This window comes from Hippocampus bargibanti, linkage group LG06 (assembly GCF_051943395.1).
Source record: "Hippocampus bargibanti isolate YZ-2025 linkage group LG06, ASM5194339v1, whole genome shotgun sequence".
Taxonomy (NCBI): Eukaryota; Metazoa; Chordata; class Actinopteri; order Syngnathiformes; family Syngnathidae; genus Hippocampus; species Hippocampus bargibanti.
In genome coordinates, this window is record NC_142739.1 from 19,667,085 (window position 1) to 19,694,090 (window position 27,006).

Sequence of the window (27,006 nt, forward strand, 5' to 3'; positions counted from 1 at the left end):
CGTAATGCACAGTGCTGTCAATCGAAGTGGCGGCTCCCTTGATTTCGATTTTGCGAGTGGGTGGCTGGCTTCACCGCAGTGATCAGGGGTACTCACACTTTTCCACCGTGGAAGCTACTTTTGAAATGACCAAGTCAAAATGACCTACCCATTATATTTGTTGAAAAATATGTCGATGATTCTTGCAACCTGTTTTGATGTATAACTACTGGTTGCACAACACAATGTATTTATGTACATTTTTTGCTATTACCTGAGTTCACTTTGATGATTGGTCGACGAGACAAACACAAAATTCATCCATCCGTCCGTCCGTCCGTCCATCCATCCATCCATCCATCCATCCATCCATCCATCCATCCATCCATCCATCCATCCATCCATCCATCCATCCATCCATCCATCGGGGCCAGCAGCTTCAGTTGGGAAGTCCACACTTCCCGCTCCCCAGCCACTTCTACCAGCTCTTCTTGGCAGAAATGAAAATGTCATTGTGAAAAAAAGTGCTCCTCCCATTCCGTTTGAAAGTGATACTTTTTTTCTTCTTACTTGGTCCAGCTCCTCAACTTATTTTATACCCTTCCATTTTCGAGAAAAAAAAGGAGCGAAAAATTAGGATGTAACTAATGACTAGTTTGTTAACTTGCAACGCTCATGGGCATTGTTTGAGCACGCACAGTGTCCCTAATAATGAGTGTTCATCTGACTGGTTGTCCGGTGTCTCAATCAAGTGAATGGATGGCTGAAAAGCTGACGTCTACTTTTTATTCCAAACAACTCATCTTATTTTTGTATAGCATCATGACAATGTCACATCGCCTTGTCATGCGATATATCAATAGTAACTTGGTGATCAACTAGTAGATCACGATCGACGTATTGAGCACGCCTGCCCTAGTTCATTCTTAAACGGAGATACACACTTTTACACCTATTACTGTATAAATATATAATACCTTAAATTTCCCTCCAACGAGATTCATGTTGCATTTATATTAACAAATTATTTCACATACTTCACAGTGCTAAGGTCATGATTTTATGTGGAGTTTGTATTTTCTTCCCGGGCCCGCGTGGGTTTTCTCCAGGTCATCCGGTTTTCTCCCACATTCCAAAAACATGGATGCAGGCACCCAACAATGCGCTTCTTGGAAATGCTCTTACCATGAAAACGATACACACCACTGGTGCTTTGTTTATTCTACTCATAAGGACTTGAGATAGTATTTGCAATGGTAGGAGCTTTTCTCATCATGCTTCATTGTCATTACAAGTATCACCAGTTACAGTGTTATTTTCATACAAATGGATGTAATATAGTTACGGTGTTTCGTGTTGTACATTACATTTTTCATACTTTTGGCAGTGTGTCAAGGCTGATGCTTCGTACTGACGTCCGAAAATGTTTATTGTGGAACACCGTGAAAACTAAAAGACATTTAAAAAGACAATCAACATTAATACAATATGTTCGACAAGACATACAGTAAATAAGCAAATAAATATTGTACAGTGTGCACCCTGTAAACTGAAAGTAGACAAACTAATGACGTAGACTTTATCGTTCCCTTTCTCTGGCGATTTCTCTCGCAATTTCTCTCATTCTGTCTCTCTGTCCCGCGATTTCTCTCACACATCGAAACACTTGATACGGAACCGGAGGTGATCATGACAAAATATTCTTAATAAAGTATTGAGGAGGATTTTAAGAAAAACATATATGTGAAGGTTCACATAGAAACATTAAACACTTTTACAAAACGACAAGCCCAAATAAATTATATTTTGTTGTCATGGCAACCAATGACAATATTAGCGCCAGTTACACTCCCACCAACATTGATAAACAAAATTACTTTCTGCACTTCAAAATACAGTGATACCTCGGTTTACGAACCCCTTGGCTTACGAACTTTTCGGTTTACGAATGTTTACGAGCGTTTATGAAAATTTTACCTTGGCATATGAGTTTTACCTTGGCATACGAATATTTTTCGTACACGGCGCTGCCTCAATGAGTGATGTGTCGTTCACGAACGAGCCCGTTCTTCTAACAACAAAATGGCAGCCGACTGATTTTGTCCTCAATTTCCCGCCCCAGTCTTTGGTTAAAGCCACATGATTGGTCAAGAACCAGGCGGCAGTGAGAGAGTTTCAACTTTGCAGTGTGTAGACTGCAAGGTTAAAATATCCCATCAATCAGGCTCCAAAAACAACCCGCACAAGCAATCTGTACACTTGATGCAAAAAGCTATCGACCCAGCTAAACAGAACATAATTTATGAGGAACTAGATAAACTTCACAGAGAAAGCACCTATAAGGGATCATTTCTCAAGATTGTGAAAGAAAAAGGTTACATTCCTCATCAAGTGTTTAATGCTGATGAGACGGGCCACTCCATTCCATCAAGCCATCAATGACCATCACAAAGGTAAATAAAACAACTTTATTATACAGTACAGTTTATGTCTTTAATTATAATACCATAGTACATTTTATTATACATAAAACAATGTATATTTTGTGAAGTTTTAAGGCTTAGAACATTAGAAAGTAGAAAATTATGTTTTATGGGGACCTGGGAACAGATTATTTTCATTTTAATGGTTTCCTATGGGAAATTAATTTTTGGGATACACACTTTTTGCCTTACACTCTCTGTCTGGGCACCAATTAAGATAGTACGCCAAGGTATCAGTGTAATCAACAGTAATTTTACCATTGTTATGATGTAGTCTTAATAAAACAGAGACATTTAAAGGACAACAAACACATTTTTTGCTGTCTAACTGACATCAGAAAAACATTTTATAGCATGTACAATACCCAAAACACGCAGGCTGATATTTTTAGTCAAACGCAAAACACCTATAAAAGTTACTTAAAGTTGCCCAAAACTGCCAGTAATGAGCTCAAAACTGGAGAGATTCAGAAAGTTAATCATTCAGTTATGAATATGATTCAAATAGTTCTGAAGAGGAAAGCATAAGTGGCTTGCGATCGATTAAAGAAGTCCTTCCATATCAATTCGAGCCTTATGCAAGCGACAAAACCGGTTAAGGACACAACATATGAAGCATATATGAAGCGCCGTGAATTAGCAATATAGCATCAACTTTGGTGATATGTGCCATATAAGAACATGAATAACAAATAACAAGCCACAAGATATCAACATCAATGTAGATTGTTTCATGGTTGTGCATGCAAAACGTTGTTTAAACTTTCAAGATGAAAAGTTACGAACTTGTGTATGAATGGCCTTCTATAATATGGAGTTTATAATAGGGGACAGAGCTTGACGTGACGTCACGGTAGGCATCGTCACCAACTCAAAAACAAGACTTCCTGAATATTCAGCGTGAGTCTTAAAACGTAAACTATAGCTATATACGGTGGAATCTTTGTAAAATAGGCTCAGTAGAAGTCATTTTAAGTGATTTTACAAAATGTTCTGAAGGCGTCGGTTGTCCTTTAAAATATAACGTATTATTATTATTATTATTAACCCTAATGAGGAATAAGCGATACAGAAAATAAGATGAGATTATTATTATTATTATCATCATCATCATCATCATCATCATCATTATTATAAGAAAATTATAGTGAATCGCAATTCACATAAAATTGAGAATTTAATCATGGGGTCAAGCATTCATGTCGATTCAAAGAAAATACTGACTGTCAGAATGATACGTACGAGGTTTGAATGTCATCAAACCGTCCATTCGGATGTAATCATCTTCGGCTTCGAAGAGCTCCATTTTATTGATATACGTTCAACAAAATAATTTATGAGCTAGATGCCCATGAAACAATAGCATCGATGAAACAGTTGAATGTCAGTGGCACTATGACAAGCCCCATGCGAACGTTAGCATCAATATACTACTGGCAGCAGAAAGCAAGCGTTCAAGCTAATGAACAGTGTGCACGCCAGCTAGCAGTAACCTTGCGTATGTACCCGGCAAGTTGACTTTTATTCCAATAGTTTGGCTGGACCAATCATGAGGAACAGAAACACATTCATATTAATTATCACAAAGTTATTTTAAATAATACATTCTCACATTTTGTTGAAATCATATCTATTTCTATCTATCTATCTATCTATCTATCTATCTATCTATCTATCTATCTATCTATCTATCTATCTATCTATCTATCTATCTATCTATCTATCTATCTGTCTGTCTGTCTGTCTGTCTGTCTGTCTGTCTGTCTGTCTGTCTGTCTGTCTGTCTGTCTGTCTGTCTGTCTGTCTGTGTCCGTCTATCTCTCTATCTATATTGGCTTACAAACTTAATTGGTTCCCAGACAGAATGTGTAAGGCAAAAAGTGTGTATCCCAAACATTAATTTCCCATAGGAAACCATTTAAATGAGAATAATCCGTTCCCAGGTCCCCATAAAACATCCATTTTCTAAGTCTTAAAACTACACAAAATATACCTTATTTCATGCGGAATAAATCTTCTATGGTTTTGTAATTAAAGAAATAAACTGTACTGTATAATAAAGTAGTTTTATTTACCTTTGTGATGGTCGTTGAGTGCTCGATGGAATGGAGTGGAGTGAAGTTTGGATCGAGGGATGACTTTCAATAGATCGCAGCGATCGAGCTGCTCTGCTACTTACGACACCCTGACCCAGAATCAGGTCGTTTGCAGGTCATTTAGCACCGAGTCTTTGATACGCATGCGGTGTAGGTAACTGGAGAGGGTGTCGAGCGGCGTTCCGCGCGACTGGGGGGGAACTCCCCCCGCCGCTAACCTTGTCCAGCCGTAAGGCCCTGGCGCCACGGTATCGGCGCATCTAGGCTGGATTCTGACTTAGAGGCGTTCAGTCATAATCCTGCAGATGCCTCCTCTGCCAAACGCACGCACCGAATGTCTGCACCTGCTGTCGTACTGAGCGGATTCTGACTTAAAGGCGTTCGGTCATACTCCCGTCAGTGATTCTGGGTTGGGTCATTGCATTCCTTGGTGTCATCCCCCCCTCTAGTATCCTCAATGGATGACGAACTTCCAGGAGGCCTCTTGACGATATCAAAGTGAAGTTGCTGTGCTTTCTCTGTGATAATTTTACCTAGTTCCTCATCAATTGTGTTCTGTTTAGCTGGGTTGATAGCTTTTTGCATCAAGGAGTCAAAACATATCAGGAGAGCACTCACAAACTGTGGGTACCCTCAGTGGTCATTTAACAAATGTCAGACAGAAAGAATAGGGAATGAAACAAAAAATGCTGAAGATACAAAAAGGAGAGGAGTAGCAGTACCTTACATTGCAGGAGTTTCTGAAAAACTACAGAATCCATTGGCAACACAAAATTCCTACTTATTTCAAACCGATAAACACTTTCAGGCAAAAAGTAGTGCATCCAAAAGATAGGCTGCCAAATGAAAAGCAAAGTAATGTAGTTTATTCAATATATTGTAAGAAAGGAAATTGTAAAGAGCAGTACATTGGGCAGACTAAACAAATTGTCAAAAAAAACATCATATCAACATCGCAGGGATAATACTAGTGGGCCTCATTCGGCAGTACATATGCACCTAAAAGCTAGCAACCACTCATTTGACGACAATGAGGTTAAAATATTAGCAAAAGAACATAGATGGTTTGAAAGGGGGGTAAAAGAAGCGATTTTCATAAAACAACTAAATCCTTCATTAAACCGGTTTGGAGGGGTGAGTTTCAATTTGGATCGTTCATACAATAGCCTGCTTAGGCAACATAGGATTAGTAATACTGACGTGGTGATACTGGTCGAAGTGGGGCAATCAGGCCAGTCGTTAATCAGAACAATAGGAACTATCAGTGGAGCTGCAGGTAGTAGTCCTCTGCTCCAACCAACCTGAGAGCAGGGACCTATCATAGCAGAGTCCGGCACCGCCATGTCTAGACAGTAGGGATATATAGGGCCTAAACTACCAGTAATACTTTAGTTTGCTGACGATGTTTCTTGTATAAGAAGTGAAACGTCCGACACCTTCAAAGAAGTACAGATGACGGATGAAGAAACCTTTTCATCGATGGAAATGGACCACTCCTGAACGACTGAGAGCTTACACAGACGTTTTGCATCAAGTGTACAGATGGCTTGCGCGGGTTATTTGTGTAGCCTGATTGATGGGATATTTTAACCTTGCAATCTACACTCTGCCTTTGAACTATCAATAAAATTTAAACAAGTCAAAATTTCAATGTTTTCTATCCATTTTCTCACTCTCTCCATTTTCTCAAATTGACAAATTGTATTAAAATAAAGGTCAGCAGGAACAAAATGTAAAACATCAAAATCATCTGAATGGAAAAAAATACAAAGTATCAAAAGAAGACCAAAAGTAAAAGTCCGCCAAGGTTAAACAAACACATACACAATGCATGCAGCAAACAAGCAGCAAACAATGAACCGGCACCGGATGGTCGTGCCGGGTGTCATTTTAAGTGTCAGTGTTTATAACGACCAGCACCTGCGAGGCTGCAGGCAGGGCTGACGTCGCTACCCGCTGGTCGCCAATCTGATCGGGACGACCGGCACCTGTGCAGGTGTAGGCGGGGCCGACAGCGCCCCCCGTTGGTCGCCAACCAGATCATGACACGTGTGTATTCCGAAGAATACTTCGGATGCCTCAGTGACTTGGACGGGTGCACCGAGGGGTTGGCACTAGGTGTCGTAACTTTGGAGGCACCAAATATGGCATATTCATTCTCGAGTACTATGCACAGTTTTGCATTTTCTGCCACAGCATGAAAATCAACTTCATCTTCTCTTCGACTGATTCTCATTACGTGCAGTAAGTCTGCCGTTGCCAGTACACATGGATTAACCTTTCTCTGAATTGCTTGATTTGGTGTTGTCTGGCTTTGGACACTGTCATATATTTCTTTTATCTCACCCTCAAGTTTCTCAACTTCATCCATCATGTTGTACATGTCTTGCTTAGGGCACCATTGTTTTAATATTCTTTGCGTTTCTCGAACATGGCATTCCATGTCTCATCTGTTGCATTCAACTTGCCTTCATTTTTAATGAACTCTTTCTCTTTTAGTTCCTGCATCAGCTTTATTGTCTAATATGCTAATATGCATGACTACAGCACAGATGAAATTAATGTCCTCTCGGACCCAGCGTGCAAGGCACTTATAATGTGGCTAAAAGACATACAATTGACAACAGACAATAAATGTAATTTCTGAATGTAAAGTGAGGTAGTGTCGTATGTAATGTGAGGTAGTGACGTATGTAGAGTGAGGTAGTGACATATGTAAAGTGAGGTAGTGTCGTATGTAAAGTGACGTAAGTGAGTTGACGGAAAATTTAAGGTCGTCATTTTGATGGGTTGTGCCATGAACCACAGCAGCAACACCATTGCTGCAACAGTACGTCCCTAAGAAGCGCAGCACTTGAAGAGAGGAGAGAGAGAGAGAGAGAGAGAGAGAGAGAGAGAGAGAGAGAGAGAGAGAGAGAGAGAGAGAGAGAGGCAAGAACACAGTGTGCTCTGCGCGCGCTCCCGTTTAGTAGTTAAATGACAATTACCTTACTGCTTTCTAAAAATTCTTTGTTTTATACCATCTCTTCCTTAGTTCAGTATCTACAGAAGAGGATTAGGGCCACTGAAGAAAAAAAATAAGATTGGCAAGATTCTGACTTTATTGGATTGGATTGGATTTGCCTTTATTAGTCTCACAGTGGAGAAATTTACATTTCACAGCCGTAAAGTGATGAAAGGAATGAAAGTAGAAAAACAAAATACATGAGGTGCTGGAAAGGCAGCCACTGTCGTGGCGCCGTCTTGAAGTCAAAAGAACAAAAAAAACTAAACAAATAATATGACAGCACAAAGACAATATGACAAAACAAAGACACAGAGAGTCATTCATTCTTCAGTACTTGCTGTACCCTCTTTGTGATGACATGAAGCACTTCTAGATGAAAGAATTATTCTCAGAATTCTGACTTTAAAGTCAGGATTCTGACTTTATTCTCGGAATTCTGACTTTAAAGGGAAACTTTAAAGAGAATAAAGTCAGAATTCGGATTGTGTGACGTTTGTGTAGCAATTATACATTTTTGGTTAAGTGGGCCGTCAGTGTGTAGTGTGGCTTGGAAGAATGGATATACAGTAATTTGCGCGGCAGAGGAGTGTTGGAGGACATCCTTTCACCTTTGGAGGAGCAGAGGGCGAACAGTGCGTTAGTTGTGTTTGTTTCATTTAGTGGCTGTTGTGTCCATAGTTAACGTGCTCCACGGTCCTTATAGCTCCGTTTCTAGTCTGAATACTGTATCATGAATGTATGCGCCTGGTTTACATTCGTGAATAAATAGAAAGTAACCATTTTTGAATGACAGTGGCCGGTTGGAGAATCACTGCTGTTAAAATCATCGGGAATTGAACACACTGATCGTATGGTCTTGTCGTCGGATGTACTGTATCATTACATGTACATCATTGTAAGTATTGTTCGTGCAGACGCACACATAAATGAAGTCAACGGTTGATGAACTGCTGTCTGAATAGGGACTTGGGGCCTTGGCTTACGAACTTAATTGGTTCCCAGACAGAGTGTGTAAGGTGAAGTGTTTATCCCAAAAATTAATCTCCCATAGGAAACCATTAAAATGAGAATAATCCGTTCCCAGGTCTCCATAAAATATAATTTTCAACGAAAGAAGGCTTAAAACTACACACAATATACCATATTCTATGTACCGTATTTTCACGACCATAAGGCGCATATAAAAATCTCAGGTTTTTTTTCAAAATGTGTGATGTGCCCTGTAGTGCGGACATATTAGAGACCACCATAAGGAGGACGTGGTAGAGAACATGAGGGGATGTATGGGTGTGGTTTGTGTATAAACGAACAGGTATCTGCTTTATGCAGAACATTGCTGTTTTAACAACCCTGAAAATGGCAAAGAGACATGGTTATGGAGCTCAGTTTAAACTGAAGGCTATCAGCTATGCAGAGGAACATGGGAATTGAGCCGCCGTGACGTAATACGCGGACAAGGTGGACGGAGTTGGAGGGAAGATTCGAGCAATGGATCGGCGAGCTAAGAGTGAGCGGAAGGAGCGTTTCGACTGTCACCATCCCACTCAGAGCAGTAACGCTAGCGGAGGAAATGAAAATTGAACATTTCCAAGGAGGTCCGTCTTATGACGATTATGGCGATTTATGAAACTGCCATTTTCCCATCCGGACCAGGACTACTGTAGCGCAGCAATGGACGGCGAATTATTCTGGAAAGCTGGCGAAAAGGCTTTGTTTCCTGTTTTTCTTGCCTGCCATGCTAACGGGGAGAAACTCCCGCCGATTGTGATTTTTTTAAAAGAAAGACTTTGCCTAAAAAGACATTTGCAGCAGGCGTCATTATTAAGGCAAACGAAAAGGGCTGGATGTTACGCCACAGTTTGCCAATGGATTGTGGATGCTTGGGCTAACGTGTCTGCTGGCACGGTGGTTCGAGCTTTCGGAAAAGTCGGTACCGGTAATATGCTCTTTTTTTACCATGCCGACCCCTATTGAGTGATAATTACAAAATGTTATTACTTTGTCATTAATAAATAAAGCACTACCAAACTCAGTTTTGCTCCCGATCTGTTTTTTTAAATATGCGCACTTGCCTGTGTGTTGTTGTGAGGCGGACGTACGTGGCAGTAGACAGTTTTATGTACCGGTATATAAAACTTGCGCCCTATCAGCCGGTGCGCTCAATGTGTATGTTAAATACAGTAATGGCACACATAAATGAGACTGCACCTTTTCACACGGTGCACCCTTTGGTTGTGAAAATACGGTATAATAAATGTGCTATTGTATTGTAATGAAAGAAATACACTGCACTGTTTTGAAAGTTGTACGCCCGACGTCAAAGTTGTACGCCCCGGGCCGACGTTATTTCAAACACTGCCAATACACTGACATGCTGAATGATATGATCATAGCATTCTCTGAAAATTCAATCTTGAACAAATCACTCAATGTGAAACACATACCTCAAGATAATAAGAAGCTAGCATTGGATCTGGAGTATTGAGAGATGTTCACACATGCTTCTGGCAAGAATTCTATGACCGATGTACCCTTGGTACAACAATTAAAGTCTCATTTATTCACATTGATTTTCCAGCAGAAAAGTGGAAAGCCGTTGCTAGAATCTTTGAAGTCGCAATGGATGTCAGTTTTCGGCAGACCACAGGTAGCACTGCTCTCCAGGCTGTCCTTTCTCCCTCTTCTTCCACCCTGAAGTGACGTCCTCATTCTAGTTTTAAAGGTGGTTCACTTGAGCTTCTGGCCAATCAGGTCCCAGCGACAATTGGCCATTCCCAGGTGGTTGCGATCACTTTCTTAGAGACAAGTAGCGGTTGCCTGACACTACTGTTTTGGATGGAGCGAAATGCGCACGTTTCTCCCATCCAAAATCCAGAAAAAAAACAATTATTTAACATTTCTTTTGGCATCATGACATCATTCACACCCTCTCCTCAGAGTTCAGATATTCTGGTGTGCTGCTACCAGTCTTAGGCTTGAGCTCCTTTACGCAAATGCGGACCTCAGGTTTAGGAACTCTCAAATACTGCTCCAGAATGACCACTTCTCCAATGTGATCCTTGCTGCGGTGATCAGGGTGCATCCAAATGCCCATGTTTGTGATTGAATGCTGGAGGGAAGTTATTTCTCACCGTGTCCTGATCAGTCTGAATCGCACTGAACAAGTTGTGCTCGGACTTGCAACCTACCGTATTTTCCGCACTAATGACATATTTTACAACTTTTTCCATATTTTCCCCCACCCCATCCCACTTTCAAATTGCTACTGTGGACTGCAAATGTCCCCATTGTGGGACGAATAAAGGTTTTCTGATTCTGATATACGGCGCCCCGGATTATAAGGCGCATGGTCAGCTTTTGAAAAAAATGAAGGCTTTTGAAGGCACCTTATAGTGCGAAAAATACGGTACCTCAAAAAAGGTCTGCCAACTGTTGAAATTTGCAACTGATTGAACCCCAAAGCAGAAGGAAGTGGCAAAGCATCTCAAAAGGTTCATTGGAGAGTTGGATGAATTCATGCTTCAGAAGTTTGTCTGTTTTTGCACCGAATCTGATCTTGTTGTAACCAACACCATTCTTGTGGAGTTCCAGGAAATGACGGAGTTTCATAGAAGGCCGGTGGGGCACACATGTGGAAATGTTCTGCATATTGCTGACAGCTATGATAATTTCCCAGATTTCCAATCAGAATTCAACACCGTTCTTGAAAGCAATATCTGGGTGATGGACATTGTTTCGCTTTTTCATACCGAGAAACTGAATCATTGCTTGCATCAGCACAACATTGCTTGGGTTACAGTATTGTTCAGTGTCATCAATACGTTTGTTGAAACAAACTTTGCATTTTTGCTGTTTTATGGTTTGTATAGATCATTTGCATTTGGTGTTATATTATAGTAATACGTCTGTGTAAGCTCTCAGTCGTACAGGAGTGGTCCATCGATGAAAAGGTTTCTTCAGCCGTCATCTGTACAAAAGTGAAGGTTTCGGACGTTTCGCCTCCTATCCAAGAGGCTTCGTCAGCGAACTGTCTGACTGGTCGTATCGGCCCCATTTATATGTCCGGCGCCACCATGTCTGGACATTAGGGATATATAAATGGGGCCGATACGACCAGTCAGACTTTAGTTCGCTGACGAAGCCTCTTGGATAGGAGGCGAAACGTCCGAAACCTTCACTTTTGTACAGATGACGGCTGAAGAAACCTTCTCATCGATATTATAGTAATAGTTTTGTAAAGTTCTGGAGCCATTTCTTCTGAAACCTCGGACCTTCTGAAACTGGCCACTTCCGGTTTCAAATTGAAGTAGTTTTTAGACACTTAAAGTCATTTTTATTGGTGTTTTGCATTTGACTAAAAATATCATCCTGCTTGTTTTGGGTATTTTAGATGCTATAAAAAGTTTTTTTCTGATGTCAGCTCGGAAACGAAAAAGTGATGTCGGTTGTCCTTTAAAACAATTTGAGCATTATGTGATAAAAGTGCCAGTAGAGTGATACCTCACCTTACAAACTTAATTGGTTCCCAGAAAGGCGAAAAGTTCGTCTTCCGAACATTTATTTCCCTTAAGAAACCATTAAAATAAGAATAATCCGTTCCCAGGTCCCCATAAAACATAATTGTCTACTAAATAAGCCTTTAAACTATCCAAATTATACCTTATTTTACGTATAATAAATGTGCTATTGTGTTCTAATTAAAGAAATAAAGTGTACTGTATAAAAAAAAGTTGTTTTATTTACCATTGTGATAGTCGTTGATGTAGTTGCCTTTTGTTGATATCCGTGTGAAGTTGCCGTGCTTTCTCGGCAATAATACCCTCACTCACTCTGTCCCCTGCTAGCTGCTCTTCGTTAATCCAAATCAACAAAAGTTTTTCAACCTGTTCTATCGTCTGAGACCGTTGCTTAGACAACTCAGAAACACCCATAGCCACACAAACACCCTTAATAGCTTCCTTGTTCTTAAGGATGGTAGCAATGGTCGATTTAGCGTACTGTCACACAAACGCACACCCCGTTCGTGTTTTTCGATCTCCTTCTTCTGCTTGACTGTAATTTTCTTTTGTCTTCTTCGGCTTAATACTGGCCTGTGGTGGGGTCTTTTTTGGTCCTATAATCGCAAAAGTACGACACTCGATAACAAACCACGTCCCTGCATGCATGGAAGCACCTGCATGCCGGAGCCTCCAGAAAGATGGAAGAGGACACGTTTTCACTGTATCTACCGCCGAGAAGGATGACGCCTCATCCTGATATCCAAAAACGTTTATTGTGGAACACCGTGAAAACTAAAATACATTTAAAACAACAATCAACATTACTACAGTATGTTAGACAAGACAAACAGTAAATAAGCAAATTGATATTGTACCGTGTGCACCCTGTAAACCGAAAGTAGACAAACTAATGATGTAGACTTTAGCGTTCCCTTTCTCTCCTTTCTCTGGCGATTTCTCTCACTATTTGTCTTATTCTGTCTCTCTCTCTAGAGCAGGGGTCCCCAACCCCCGGGCCGCAGACAGTTACCAGTCCGTGGGTCATTTGGGACCGGGCCGCGCAGAAAGAATAAATAATTTACATAATATCCGTTTTATTTATTATCTGAGTCCCAACTACGTTTTATTTTGAAAAATGAAAAGTCACCGCTTGCAGCGCATTTCCGTGACGAGGAATCTCAATCTGTCACTTCAGGGGAAAATTCCGACATCTTATTTGTGTGAAGCTGGGTTTTCTGCAGTGACAGCAACCAAAATAAAACTACAGGAGTAGACTGGACATAAGCAAGACACTTTTGGTGTCATTGTCTCTCATTATCCCTAGATGGGACCGTCTCGTTGCAGAGAAACAAGCTCAGGGGTCCCACTGATTCAGTTGTAGTGAGTTGTATTTTTCATGCGCTTTGTACTTGTTTTTGTGGTGTATCTTATTTTGAAGGGACGTTTAAACATTACCATGGTGACCATGGAGCGTTAAGGGGCAGAGACGATGTTACATATGTTGTTGTTGGCACGATGTTACCAGGACTCTGCTAATAAAGTTGTATACAAATACACAATGGATTCATGTTTATTATTATATTTAAAAGAAAGAAAAAAATGCCTGTTGTATCATTTTATTGTGTTGTATTTATCCGCCGGTCCGTGAAAATATTGTCTGACATGAAACCGGTCCGTGGCGCAAAAAAGGTTGGTGACCCCTGCTCTAGAGCGATTTCTCTCGCACATCAAAACACGTGACACAGAACCGGAAGTGATCATGACAAAATATGCTGAATAAAGTATTAAGGATGATTTTAAGGAAAAAAAAACATACATATGAAGGTTCACATAGAAACATTAAACACCTTTATAAATCAAGTTCAAATAAATTGTATTTTGTTGTCATGGCAACAATGACAATATTGGCGGTAGTTAAAAGTATAAAATAATTTTGACTTCAATTCTCAACGTGACCCTCCGGAACAAAGGTCAATGCTCTGTATAATGTAATTGGATGGCAATTACTATGGTCAATAGTAAAATGTTAGAAGAAGAACAATATTGTAAAATTGAATTATTGCAACATTGTGTCTTTACTATTTTTAAAAGTGGACTGCCAACGAGAAGAAATCACTTGCTGGGTTGAAATACTGATCCAAACAGTGAATTGTCACGGCACTCGAGGCTTGAGGGCAGGGCTCGAGTGACGAAAGGAAAGCGGGGAGGTTGGATCCAAAATACACGGCGAGACATACTCGTGAACAAAAAGTCTTTACTGAGGCACGCATGCAAAAATAACAGCAGGGAGAGGTAAGTGAGAGATCGGTGACGGCAGACCTGACGGCATGGAAGTAGTAATGGTGGCTTTAAGATGTGACAGTGCCCCCCCCCTCAACGGACGCCTCTTGGCGGCCCACCAGGTTTGGAAGGGTGAGCCGCATGAAACGCCCGGATGAGAGACGGGTCGAGGATCCAGGCACGTGGGACCCACTCGTTCTTCCGGTCCATAGCCCTCCCAGTCGACCAGGTACTGCACTCCTCTGCCCATGCGCCTGGAGTCCAGTATCTCCCGCACGGTGTAGACCGGTCCGTCGGCCAACATCCGGGGGGGAGGTGGGGGGGTGGGCGTGGGGGCTAAAGAGCTGGTTTCCACTGGCTTGAGGAGGGAAACATGGAATACGGGGTGGATCCTCATGGTGGGTGGCAGCCGGAGCATCACCGAGACCGGGCTGAGGATGGCCTCGATGGGGAAGGGACCTGTGAAGCGTGGGCCCAGCTTGGCTGAAGACCCTGCCAGCCGAAGGTCCCTCGTGGACAGCCACACCTCCTGCCCGACCTGGTAGCTGGGTGCCTGTCTCCGATGACGATCCGCCACCCGCGGGTTCCGGGATGCGGTGCGTGTCAGGGCGTCCCTGGTCTCCTTCCAGACTCGGTGGGCCCGTCTGAGGTGATGTTCAATAGACGGGACCTCCACCTGGCCCTCCTGGGTGGGAAACAAGGGAGGCTGATAGCCACCGGCGGACATGAATGGGGACCGACCTGTGGCTGCGGAGACCAGGGAGTTGTGGGCGTACTCCACCCAGGATAGATGAAGGGCCCACGACGCCGGGTTGTGAAGGCACACCCACCGGAGGGTCGCCTCCAGGTCCTGGTTCTTCCTCTCCGTCTGTCCGTTGGTCTGGGGATAGTATCCAGACGACAGGCTCGCCGACGCCCCTAGGGACCGACAGAAACGTTTCCATACCTTGGACACGAACTGCGGTCCCCGGTCCGACACGATGTTAGTCGGAATCCCGTGGAGATGGACGACGTGGTTAACCAGGAGTTGAGCCGTCTCGATGGCGGACGGCAACCTGGTTAACGGGACGAAGTGGGCCGACTTAGAGAATCGGTCCACTACGGTGAGGACGACCGTCTTGCCACGGGAGGGGGGGAGGCCTGTCACGAAGTCGACGGAGATGTGGGACCAGGGTCTGGACTGCACCGGTAGCGGCTGGAGGAGTCCTGCCGGGGGCTGGTGGAAGGCTTTCCCACGGCCGCAGGTCGGGCAGACCTTTACGAAGAGGGTGATGTCCATCCTGAACCCCGGCCACCAGAACCGTTGGGCGATGAGTTGGATCGTCCTGTTGACCCGCGGGTGACAGGCTATCTTGGAGGTGTGTCCCCAAACGAGCACCTCCGCGCGAAGAGGGGGGGGGGGGCGAACAGGCGATCCTTAGGGCGTCCCCTGGGCTTGCTGAACCTTTCTCTCAACCTCTCACCTCAGGGCACCCAGGATGCGCTGGGCCGGCAGGATGTTGGTGGTGGTCTCCTCTTTTTCTGCCGGCTCATGGATGCGGGATAGGGCATCGGGCTTGGTGTTCTGTGACCCTGGGCAGTAGGTGAGAGAAAAGTTAAAACGGGTGAGGAAGAGTGACCATCGGGCCTGACGTGAGTTTAGTCTCTTGGCCGACCGGATGGCCGCCAGGTTCTTATGGTCGGTGTAGACGGTGAAGGGGTGTTTCGCTCCCTCAAGCCAGTGTCTCCATTCCTGCAGGGCCAGGACGACCGCCAGCAGTTCCCGGTTGCCGACGTCGTAGTTGGCCTTGGCGGGGCTGAGCCAGCGGGAGAAGAAAGCGCATGGGCGTAGCTTCTGGTCCGTGGGAGAGCGCTGGGACAGGACGGCCCCTACTCCAGACTCGGATGCGTCAACCTCGACCGTGAACGGGAGATCCGGGTTGGGATGACGCAGAACAGGGGGGTTGGTGAAGGCCAGACGGAGGCGGTTGAATGCCCCCTCAGCGTCGGGCGTCCACCTGAAGGGAATCTTTGAGGACGTGAGGTTAGTGAGAGGGAGTGCCTTCTGACTATACCCGCGAATGAAGCGGCGGTAGAAGTTGGCAAACCCCAAAAACCGCTGGAGCTGTTTTTGCGTCTTCGGGATCGGCCATTCCACCACCGCTTTAGTCTTAGTGGGGTCGGCCCTGAGCTGCCCCTGCTCCACAACAAACCCTAGGAAGGACAGAGAGCGGACATGGAACTCGCACTTCTCTGCCTTCACATAGGCTTTGCAGGAGCCGCGCCAGGACCCGTTGGACGTGTTGCCGGTGCTCCTCTGCGGAATGAGAAAAAATGAGAATATCGTCAAGATAAACAAAAACAAAAACATTGAGGAAGTCCCTGAGCACATCATTGATTAAATTCCGGAAGACTGCGGGCGTGTTCGTGAGTCCGAACGGCATCACCAGATACTCAAAATATCCTAATGGTGTTTTAAATGCGGTTTTCCATTCATCCCCCTCCCGGATGCGGACCAAATGGTATGCACTGCGGAGGTCTAATTTGGAAAAAATGGTAGCTGATTGAAGGGGCGTGAAGGCTGAGTCCATGAGGGGGAGGGGGTATTTGTTCCGGATGGTGATGTCGTTCAGACTCCGGTAGTCGACACACGGACGCAGGGTTCCGTCCTTCTTGTCAATAAAGAAGAACCCTGCGCCCAGCGGAGACCGTGACGGCCGGATGAGTCCCGCCGCGAGGGAGGCGTCTATGTAAGTGCTCAGGGCTTCCCGTTCCGGTTGTGAGATGTGGAAAAGTCTGGAGTCCGGTAATGGAGCCCCCGGCTGCAAGTCTATAGCAGTCATACGGTCGGTGAGGCGGCAGAGATTGGGCGTGGTCTTTGCTGAACACCTCCCGCAGGTCGTGGTAGCAATGTGGCACGCCCTTAAGGCAGATGGTCTCGGGCGGGCCACTGCGGGAGGGGTCTCGCCCTGCCGTAGCCGACCGCAGGCAGTTGGCGTAGCAGTAGGGGCTCCAGCCCTGAATGGTGGGCCCCTCCCAGGATATAGACGGGTCGTGGGTATTGAGCCAGGGGAGACCCAATACCAACGGCACATTCCGGGAGGGCATAACTAAAAATTGGCGGTGTTCGACGTGATTCCCCGCTACCCGGAGTTTTAGCGGGGCAGTGAGGTGGGTGACTCGGGCTAACAGTCTGCCGTCCAGGTCGACGATCTCCTTTGGGGGGTGGAGATCGATCAGCTGGCAGCCCAACGAGTCCGCCAGCTGGTGATAAATGATGCACCCGTCGGCCCCCGAGTCCACAAGGGCCCGCACGGTTTGGGAGCTGGACGGGCCGATTAATTCGCTGTCCAGCTCCAACCGTGTAACGGGGGTCGTGGCTTTGACCTCCAGAGGTCGCTGTGGTCGCCGTTTCGACTGGGACTTGCGGGGACCAGAGGTCTTTGGCTGGGGGCCTTGGGTGCGGCGAGCCCCGGGGATAGTGCGGTCGTTCCCTCCCCCTATGATCATGGGTTCGGGGGATTCCTCCAGGCGCCGCACGCGCTCGCTGCCGGGTGTGGGAGATCTGGACCAGCTTCGGGGCCGTCTGGGCCGTCGGCCGCGCTGCTCCCTCTGTCGCTCCCGAAGGCGGTGATCCAGGCCGATGACTATGGCGACCAGGTCGTCGAAGGTGGTGCCAGCGTCGCGGGTAGCCAACTCGTCCTTGTGATCGGCGTTCAATTCGCGACGAAACACCTACTCACGGGCGGGGAAGACTTGTTTGTGAGGGCGGAAATGCGTGCCTCAGCCGCCTCGAAGCGTTGAGCCAGCATAGTGGCAATTTGGCTGACTTCCGCGATGGCACGGGCCAGCTGGCTCGAACGCTCTGCTTGCACGGTCAGGGCGGCGAGGAATCTGTCTTCGCCGGCGGGATCCATGGGTGGTCGGAGTATTATGTCACGGCACTCGAGGCTTGAGGGCAGGGCTCGAGTGACGAAAGGCAAGCGGGGAGGTTGGATCCAAAATACACGGCGAGACAGATACTCGTGACCAAAAAGTCTTTACTGAGGCACGCATGCAAAAATAACAGCAGGGAGAGGTAAGTGAGAGATCGGTGACGGCAGACCTGACGGCATGGAAGTAGTAATGGTGGCTTTAAGAATACTCCGACAAAGACGGTATTGCGCGATCGGTAAATATAGTCAGAAGGCACAATCAAGGGAATGACAACCAGCTGTGGGAACCCAGGTGCGTGATGATGGGAGGGGCCGTCTCCATGGAGCAGCGGAGGAGGCGACAGGAGAGGCGGGGCGCGCCCCGGGCGGCGACGAGATGTGACATGAATATCGGAACGAGAAACTGAGTAGTGTTTTGATTCATCCCTGGAAAAAAAGAGGACCCTCAACATTTTTCTAAAAATATGGATACACATCCAATACACTTTTCTATGAGGAATGGTGGGTGCTAATGTTGAGAAATATAGATGAAAAATATGAAAATCCTCATAAATTTAGTCAAATTGCCCATCCCTGGTGGAGAAGGCAGACCAGCCAGTGGAAATTTGCCAATGTAAATTGCACTCATTTTGAACATGACACTGTCAGAGATATGACAGGCAGACACCGTGGACAGAGACTCAGAACCAGAAAGATTGTCCCCACTGCCGGCAGGAGACCCAGTCATCAGATGACATACGTCTGAATTGTGCGCCCCTCTGCCAAGCTATTTATTGAGAGTATATGCAAATTACAGTGATATATTAGTAAAACACAGTTTTCTTGATTATAATGCCACGCCTCTGGGCGTTCTGAGCACCAACAGCTGCAAGCAGTAAAACATAAGGCATTTTAATTGGTTGTCTTTTCCAAGAACTGATAAGTTTGTAATCTGGCGCTTGTGCAGGATGTTTAAGCCGTAAATAACTTTGGTGGAAAAGGAGTATCTCAAGCCCTAAATTCTGTGCAAGGCCGGACCTTCTAGAATCTTGATGGAGACGACAGTTCACCTTGCCGTGTCTGTTTCACTCAGATTTACTGTGGCCATCTGCGCTTTGACTGTAGGCCCATTGTTTAATTGGTCAGCAAAGCACGGCACTTTTAAACATGATAAATTATTATTCTCCATCAGACACACCCAACAATACTTGGCTTACAAACTTAATTGGTTACCAGACAGAGTGTGTAAGGTGTAAAGTGTGTATCCCAAAAATAATTTCTCATAGGAAACAATTAAAATGAGAATAATCTGTTCCCAGGACCCCATAAAACAATGTTCTACTTTCTAATTTTCTAAGCCTTAAAACTACACAAAATATACCTCATTTATGTATAATAAATGTGCTACAGTATTATGATTAAAGAAATAAACTGTACTTTACAATAAAGTCATTTTATTTACCTTTGAGATGGTCATTAATGGCTTAATGGAATGGTGTGGCCGGTTTCCTCAGCATTAAACACTTGATGCTTCTTTCGCCATCTTGAGGAATGATCCCTTGTAGGTGCTTTCTCTGTGATAATTGTATCTAGTTCTTCATCAATTGTGATCTGTTTAGCTGGGTTGATAGCTTTTTGCAACAAGTTTACAGATGGCTTGAGCGGGTTATTTGTGGAGCCTGATTAATGGGATATTTTAACCTTGCAGTCAACACTGCCTTTGAACTATGAAAGTTGAAAGTCTCACTATCGTCTGCCTGTCTCTTTAATGTTTAAACCACCCCCCCTCACTGCTCTCTTAATGAGCAATTACGTGGCTTTAACCAAAGACTGGGGGTGGGAAATAGAGGACAAAAACAGTCGGCTGCCATTTTGTTGTTAGAAGAACGGGCTCGTTCGTGAACGACACATCACTCATTGCGGCAGCTCCGTGTACAAAAAAGTCCGTATGCCAAGGTAAAGTTCGTATACCAAGGTAAAATGTTCATAAATGTAACATTTGTAAACCAAAAAGTTCGTAAGCCAAGGGGTTTCGTAAACTGAGGTGTCACTGTAGATGTAAACTAACTAATTTAAAACAGATTCTTATCTTAAAGACAGTGTATTGTCTGTGTTCAAATACCTGACATGTTTCGGCGTCTACTTCTGCCTTCGTCAGAGTGTGTAAAATAACTATTCATATGTTTATGATTCCAGGAAATTGAGGCACTGCTGGCTCTCAGAGGAAAAAGTTTCAAACCTGGGGAGAACTTTAAAGAAAAGGTAACATCTGGTTTTGTATGACAAAGAGCGATTTTATTTCAGTTTGATAGCATTACCAGTGCTGATCAATTCTTATTAGAATTTTTTTTCTGTCGATGCAAATGACCATAAATGGTCCATTTGTCCTACATTGCTGGTTTATCCTTCATCCTTCTTGCGTGACATGAGCATCCTTTTGTCATCGCCCCTCTGTTAAGAGAGAGAGACAGAGAGATAGAGAAAAATGTGTGTGTGCGTGAGAGATGTGTGAGAGAGAGATGTGAGAGACAGAGGGGAGAGTCAGGAAGTGAGTGGGGTCATCTGCAAAATATGTATTATTAAATTTATTCTTATTGTTAAGATTTATCTTTAAGCAAATGATATTTTAACTCTCTCCAAGTGTCCTTTCTGGTGTCTGAAGGATTTGACAGAGGACGATGTCTGCTGCGTCATGGCCCGATCGGTTTGTGCAAAGTAAGATTTTTATGCACTAATTCCAATATTTAGTGTATAGCCATTTATCAAGCATATTTGTATGAGGTGTCATGCACACTGATATTTGAAATTGTTGTTACTAAACAGATCTGCATTTGAACTGTGGGGCCACGGACAGAACCACAGTGAGCTCAGAACATCTTTGCTTAACTACCCAGCAGAACACATGGTTCGTGATACGGTTTTGATCTTGAGCGTGAAACACGTTTTACAGTTCGACTAAAACATCGATTTTCTGCTATAACTTTGCAGTTGCCGTTTTTGCATAAGGACTCAACATACAGAATAAATGTTTACACCTTCAACAAAACCCTGGATTTCACAGAAAGATTGAAACGGATTGATGTAAGTGAAATCGGAAAGTACATTTGAATGAAGTGGTTTGCATTTCAATCAACCTGTGAATCAATTGAGCCAACCAACCTCACACTTTGTTCTGCAGTAACGCCAGTGGAATCTAGTATAGTCTAATACAAAATATAAAAAAAGAAAAAAATACCTGCATAAAAAGGGTTCCCAGTACAAATTTCTCAGGCCGGACCAAATAATTTTCATATTGTTTGTACTTACACATAATCTAATCAGTTGCCTCATTTGTCAAACTACAAAATATAGGTATAGCTATCATTCTTAATTGTGACATGCGTTAATTAGGTCATATTAATAATTAGGTGACATGTCATTCCAGCCAACGTACTGCATTGCAACTGTTGTGAAAAGGAACATCAATTTTTACCAACATTTCTGAAAAATAAACATACAGACAAAAAAGAGAACCACACATAACAGTGCAACATAGATCTTCTTTTCCTTTCGGCTTTTCCTTTCAGGGGCGGCCAGAGTGAATCAGTGTCATCCATCTAACCCGATATTGTACATCCTCTTCTCTCACACCAGCTACCTTCATGTCTTCTTTGACAACATCCATAAACCTCCTCTTAGGCCTTCCTTTCGGTCTCCTGCCAAGCGGTTCAAGGCTCAGCATCCTTCTCCCAATATATTCACTCGCTCTCCTCTGGACATGTCCAAGCCATCTAAGACTTTGAATCAGAATCAGAATCAGAATCATATTTATTGCCAAGTATGTAGAACACACAAGGAATTTGTTTCCGGTAGAACACGCTGCACTAGTATCGTCGTAAAAAAAACTGCTAAGTGGCACTATCCAGTTCCATTTTGGCTACTGTTGAAGAGTTCAAAGAGTTAATGGCTTGGGGGAAGAAGCTGTTTAAATGTCTGCTGGATTTGGTGCGCATGGATCGGTAGCGCCTGCCTGAGGGGAGTAGCTGGAAAAGGTGGTGGGCAGGGTGCGGAGGGTCCAGTAGGATTTTCCGCGCCCTAGTTTGGATTCTTGCAGTGTGCAAGTCCTTGAGAGTGGGTAGGGCGGTGCCAATGATTTTTTTCCGCCGTCCTAACCGTCCGTTGAAGTCGGATTTTGTCCATTTTTGTGGCGGCCCCGAACCAAACGGTGATGGAGGAACACAGGATGGATTTGATGACAGCCGTGTAGAAATGTTGCAGCACCTCCTGTGGCAGGCCATGCTTCTTTAGCAGCCTCAGGAAGTACATTCTCTGTTGGGCCTTTTTCAGAATAGAGTTCCCACTTCATGTCCTGGGAGACTGTGATTCCCAGGAACTTGAAGGTGTCAACGGTTGACACAAGGCAGTTGGATAGTGTGAGGGGTAGCTGTGGTGATGGATGTTTCCTGAAGTCCACGATCATCTCAACTGACTTGAGCGTGTTCAGCTCCAGGTTGTGACGGCTGCACCAGAGCTCCAGCTGCTCCACTTGTTGTCGGTACGCAAACTCGTCGCCGTCTTTGATGAGACCGATGACCGCGGTGTCGTCTGCGAACTTTATGAATTTGATAGCTGGGTGCGTTGAGGTGCAGTCGTTCGTGTAGAGAGAGAAGAGCAATGGAGAGAGGACGCATTCATGCAGGGCTCCAGTGCTCGTGGTTCGTGTTGTGGATGATATATTTCCCAGTCTGACCTGTTGTGTCCGTCCTGTCAGGAAGCTGAGGGTCCACTGGCAGATCGTGGGGGACACACCAAGCTGGAGAAGTTTGGGGATGCGGAGTTCTGGGATGATGGTATTGAACGCAGAGCTGTAGTCCACAAACAGGATCCTTGCGTAGGTTCCTGTGTTGTCAAGGTGGTCGAGGATGTGGTGCAGTCCGATGTTGACTGCATCCTCCACAGACCTGTTTGCCCGGTAGGCAAACTGAAGAGGATCTAGCAGAGGTCCGGTGATGTTCTTTAGGTGGTTCAGCACGAGGCGTTCAAAGGACTTCATGACCACAGACGTCAGAGCGACAGGTCTATAGTCGTTCAATCCCGAGGGTGCTGGATTCTTTGGAACTGGGACAATAGTAGACTGTTTGAAGCAGGATGGGACTTCACACTGCTCCAGGGATCTGTTGAAGATTTGTGTCAAGACCGGAGCCAGCTGGTCAGCGCAGACTCTCAGGCAGGAGGGGGACACTCTGTCAGGTCCTGCAGCTTTCTTGATCTTCTGCTGCTTGAAGAGCCGTCTAACATCCAGTTCGTGGATCTGTAGGGCAGAGGGCGGAGATACGGTAGTTTCTGGTAAAGGTGGGCAGACCGGGGAAATGGTGGTGTGCTTTTCAAATCGGCAAAATTATGCATTTAACTCATCAGCCATACCATTGTTGTACACTGCTTGGGGGGAAGGTAAACGATAATTTGTTATTGCTTTCAGGCCATTCCACACCGCTGCAGAGTCGTTAGCGGAGAACTGTTTGTTGAGCCTCTCCGCATAACTTTTCTTTGCGATGTTAATTTCCTTCGTCAGCCTGTTTCGGGCGAGTTTGTAAACTGCTCGATCGCCGCTTTTAAATGCGGATTCTTTCTCTTTCCTAAGCTGCCTGAGTTTGGGAGTGAACCATGGCTTGTTGTTGTTGAATGAGCGGAAGGACTTTGTTGGTACACACATGTCCTCACAGAAATTGATGTATGATGTTACAGTGTCTGTGTATTCATCCAATGTGCCCGTTGAAGTTTCAAAGACGCTCCAATCAGTGCAGTCTAAGCATTCTTGTAGCGATAACTTTGCTTCATCTGTCCATGTTTTAACTGTCTTGACGACCGGTTTTACACATTTGAGTTTCTGTTTGTATGTGGGAATTAAGTGGATTAAATAGTGGTCAGAAAGACCCAATGCTGCATGCGCAACAGACCGGTATGCGCCTTTGAGTGCTGTGTAACAATGATCTAAAATGTTTTCTCCTCTGGTGAAACAGTCAATATGCTGCTTATATTTGGGGAGTTCACGGTTTAAGCGTGTTTGATTAAAATCGCCCAAAATGATCAGGGGTGATTCTGGATATTTTAGCTCGAGATGGTTTACATGGTCCGCTAGCGTTTGTATACACGCGTTAGCATTAGCTTGTGGCGCGATGTACACGGCAACGAGAATAAAGGAAGCGAACTCACGTGGCGAGTAGAATGGCTTGCAGTTGAGAGACAGCGATTCCAAACCAGGGCTGCAGTGTGCGTCGAGCATCGTGACATCGGTGCACCATTCTTTGTTGATGTAGAAGCATAGTCCACCGCCTTTGGATTTCCCCGATTGCTCCGTGTCACGATCGGCCCGAAGGAGACGGAATCCGGGTAGGTGTAGCGCGGAATCTGGGTGGCGGTCACTGAGCCAAGTCTCAGTGAAGCACAGCGCAGCAGAGCGGGCAAACGTTTTATTGGTCTTTGTGAGAAGCAGAAGTTCGTCCATCTTGTTTGGTAGTGAGCGTAGATTAGCGAGGTGGATCGATGGGAGCGGCGTTCGAAATCCACGCAGCCGTAGCTTGACAAGCATGCCGGCTCGCTTCCCCCTCCTACGCCGGCGTCTCAAAGCTCCGTACAGAGCTGCTGCGCCGCTCGCGAGCAGCCCCGAAAAACCTTGTAGGTTTTGGTGTGTCGGTGAAAATAGTCCAAGGTTGGATTCCCCAATGCTCAGTAACTCTTCCCTCGCGTAACTGAGTCGCGTAGGATCGCAAAAAACAAATGAAAATGACAAAACCAGGAACAATACTAGGGAGCGTGTGACCGAGGCTGCCATCCGCGGCGCCATCTTGGATTATTTGTCTCCAAAACCTCTAATATGAGTTGTCCCTCTGATATACTCATTCCTTATCCTATCCAACCTGGTTTCTCCCAAAGAAAACCTCAACATATTCATCTCTGCTACCTCCGGCTCTGCTTCTTGTGTTTTCTTCAGTGGCAATGTCTCCAGTCCAAACATGTCTGGTCTCACCACCGTTTTATACACCTTTCCTTTCATCCTATCTGAAACTCTTCTATCACACATCACTCCTGACATTTATTTTCAGCTGTTCCAGCCCGCCTGGGCACGCTTCTTCACCTCTTTTCAACATTCTTCATTGCTCTGGACAGTTGACCCCAAGTACTTAAAATCCTCCACCTACTTTATCTCTTCTCCCTGTAACCTCACTCTTGAACTTGGGTCCCTCTCATTCACTTGAAATCCAAGATGGCGCCCGAGTAGGCAGCCTCAGCAAGTGCTCTCATGAGCCTTGCTTTTTTGGTTGTTTTTGTCTTGTTTTGTGTTTTCTTTTGTCACTTTGTGTTGTTGTGCACCGTGTGGAACGGATACAGATTGTTTTTCAGCATTTTTGACCACGGCATTCATCAAGGAGGAGACTGTGCTGAGCGGTTGTGCCTTTTCGGCAGCATGAATATGCCAGTACTGTTTTTGAATGGGAGGAATGTTGGAGCCATTCGACTGCCATCGCTGGACACCAAAGGGGCCATTGTGCTTTTTTGCGCCTGTAATGGGCAGCATCTTCACAGCCCCGCTTTGTTTAGTGGAAAGGTCAGTGCTGTTGGCAGTCTGCGGCTAGATGGATGCATGGCTTGGGGAACCCGCGATAAGAAGAAAGGAGCGTCAGCGCAGAGCGCCGATGCGTCTGTGGAACTGTTGCGGCTTGGAATTGAAGCAGATTTATGTGGAACAGGAGATGTGAGACAATCTCTTTTCGTCAATGGATGATACAGCTGCGTGTTTGCTTTCAACATTTAGCTTGTAGTCGACTTGCACATTCCACCATGATGTCCCTGATCCACTGGTGGAAAGACACTTTGATCCTCTCCTCTTTCATCTAGAACTGCTTCATGTCATCACAAAGAGGGTACAGCAAGTCCTGAAGAATGAATGTCTCTCTGTGTCTTTGTTTTGTCATATTGTCTCTATGCTGTCATATTATTTGTTATTTAGTTTTTTTTTGTTCTTTTGACTTCAAGACGGCGCCGCGAGAGAGGCTGCCTTTCCAGCAGCTCATGTATTTTGTTTTTCTACTTTCATTCCTTTCATCACTTTGCTGCTGTGAAATGTAAATTTCTCCCCTGATGAGACTAATAAAGGCATATCCAATCCAATCCAATTCACACACATATTCTGTATTGCTGCGACTGATCTTCATTCCTCTCCTTTCCAGGATAAACCTCCACCTCTCTAGTTTCTCCCCCACCGGTCCCTGCTCCCGCTACAGATCACAATGTCATCTGCAAACATCATCGTCCAATGAGATTCTTGTCTAACATCGTCTGTCAGCCTGTCCATCCCCATAGCGAATAAGAAGAGCCTTGGGCCTCAGAGCTGAACTCTGGTGGAGTCCCACCTCCACCTTAAATACCTCCGTAACACCGACATTACACCTCACAACAGTCTTACACTCATGATACATGTCCTACATCACTCTGACATACTTTTCTGTCACTCTAGACTTCCTCATGCAATATCACAGTTCTTCTCTGGGCACCCTGTCACACGCTTTCTTCAGATCTACAAAGATCAAAGTGCAATTCCTTCTGACCTTATCTGTGCTTCTTTATCAGCCTTCTTAATGTCATGTTCCAAACGAGGTAGAGTGAGAGCCTTCTGGTTGGAACGAAAAAAGTAGCCGTTTTCCCAAAGCAAGCGACAGAGACAGTGGATCCGTTTAGATCAGGCGTGTCAGTCATTTTTTGCCGCGGGCCGCATTGTAGTTATGGTTTCCT

The 27,006-nt window shown here is 44.9% G+C and overlaps 1 protein-coding gene and 1 long non-coding RNA gene across 3 annotated transcripts in view; one reads left to right on the plus strand and one right to left on the minus strand.

Moving 5' to 3' along the window:
* The window catches only part of LOC148896689 (uncharacterized), a 246,063-nt gene that overhangs the window by 70,957 nt on the left and 148,100 nt on the right, over window positions 1-27,006 (minus strand). The gene's annotated exons all lie outside the window — the stretch shown is intronic.
* Window positions 1-27,006, plus strand: part of trmt11 (tRNA methyltransferase 11) — a 93,933-nt gene that overhangs the window by 2,315 nt on the left and 64,612 nt on the right. For both annotated transcript variants that reach the window (XR_016115183.1, XM_088997825.1), the window contains exons 2-5: window positions 20,434-20,499; window positions 20,879-20,952; window positions 21,061-21,142; window positions 21,226-21,318. Coding sequence is in view for 1 of the 2 variants with exons in the window: in XM_088997825.1 (XP_088853951.1) it covers window positions 20,434-20,499; window positions 20,879-20,952; window positions 21,061-21,142; window positions 21,226-21,318 (315 nt within the window). In the remaining variant the exon portion in view is untranslated. The remainder of the gene's footprint in view (window positions 1-20,433; window positions 20,500-20,878; window positions 20,953-21,060; window positions 21,143-21,225; window positions 21,319-27,006) is intronic.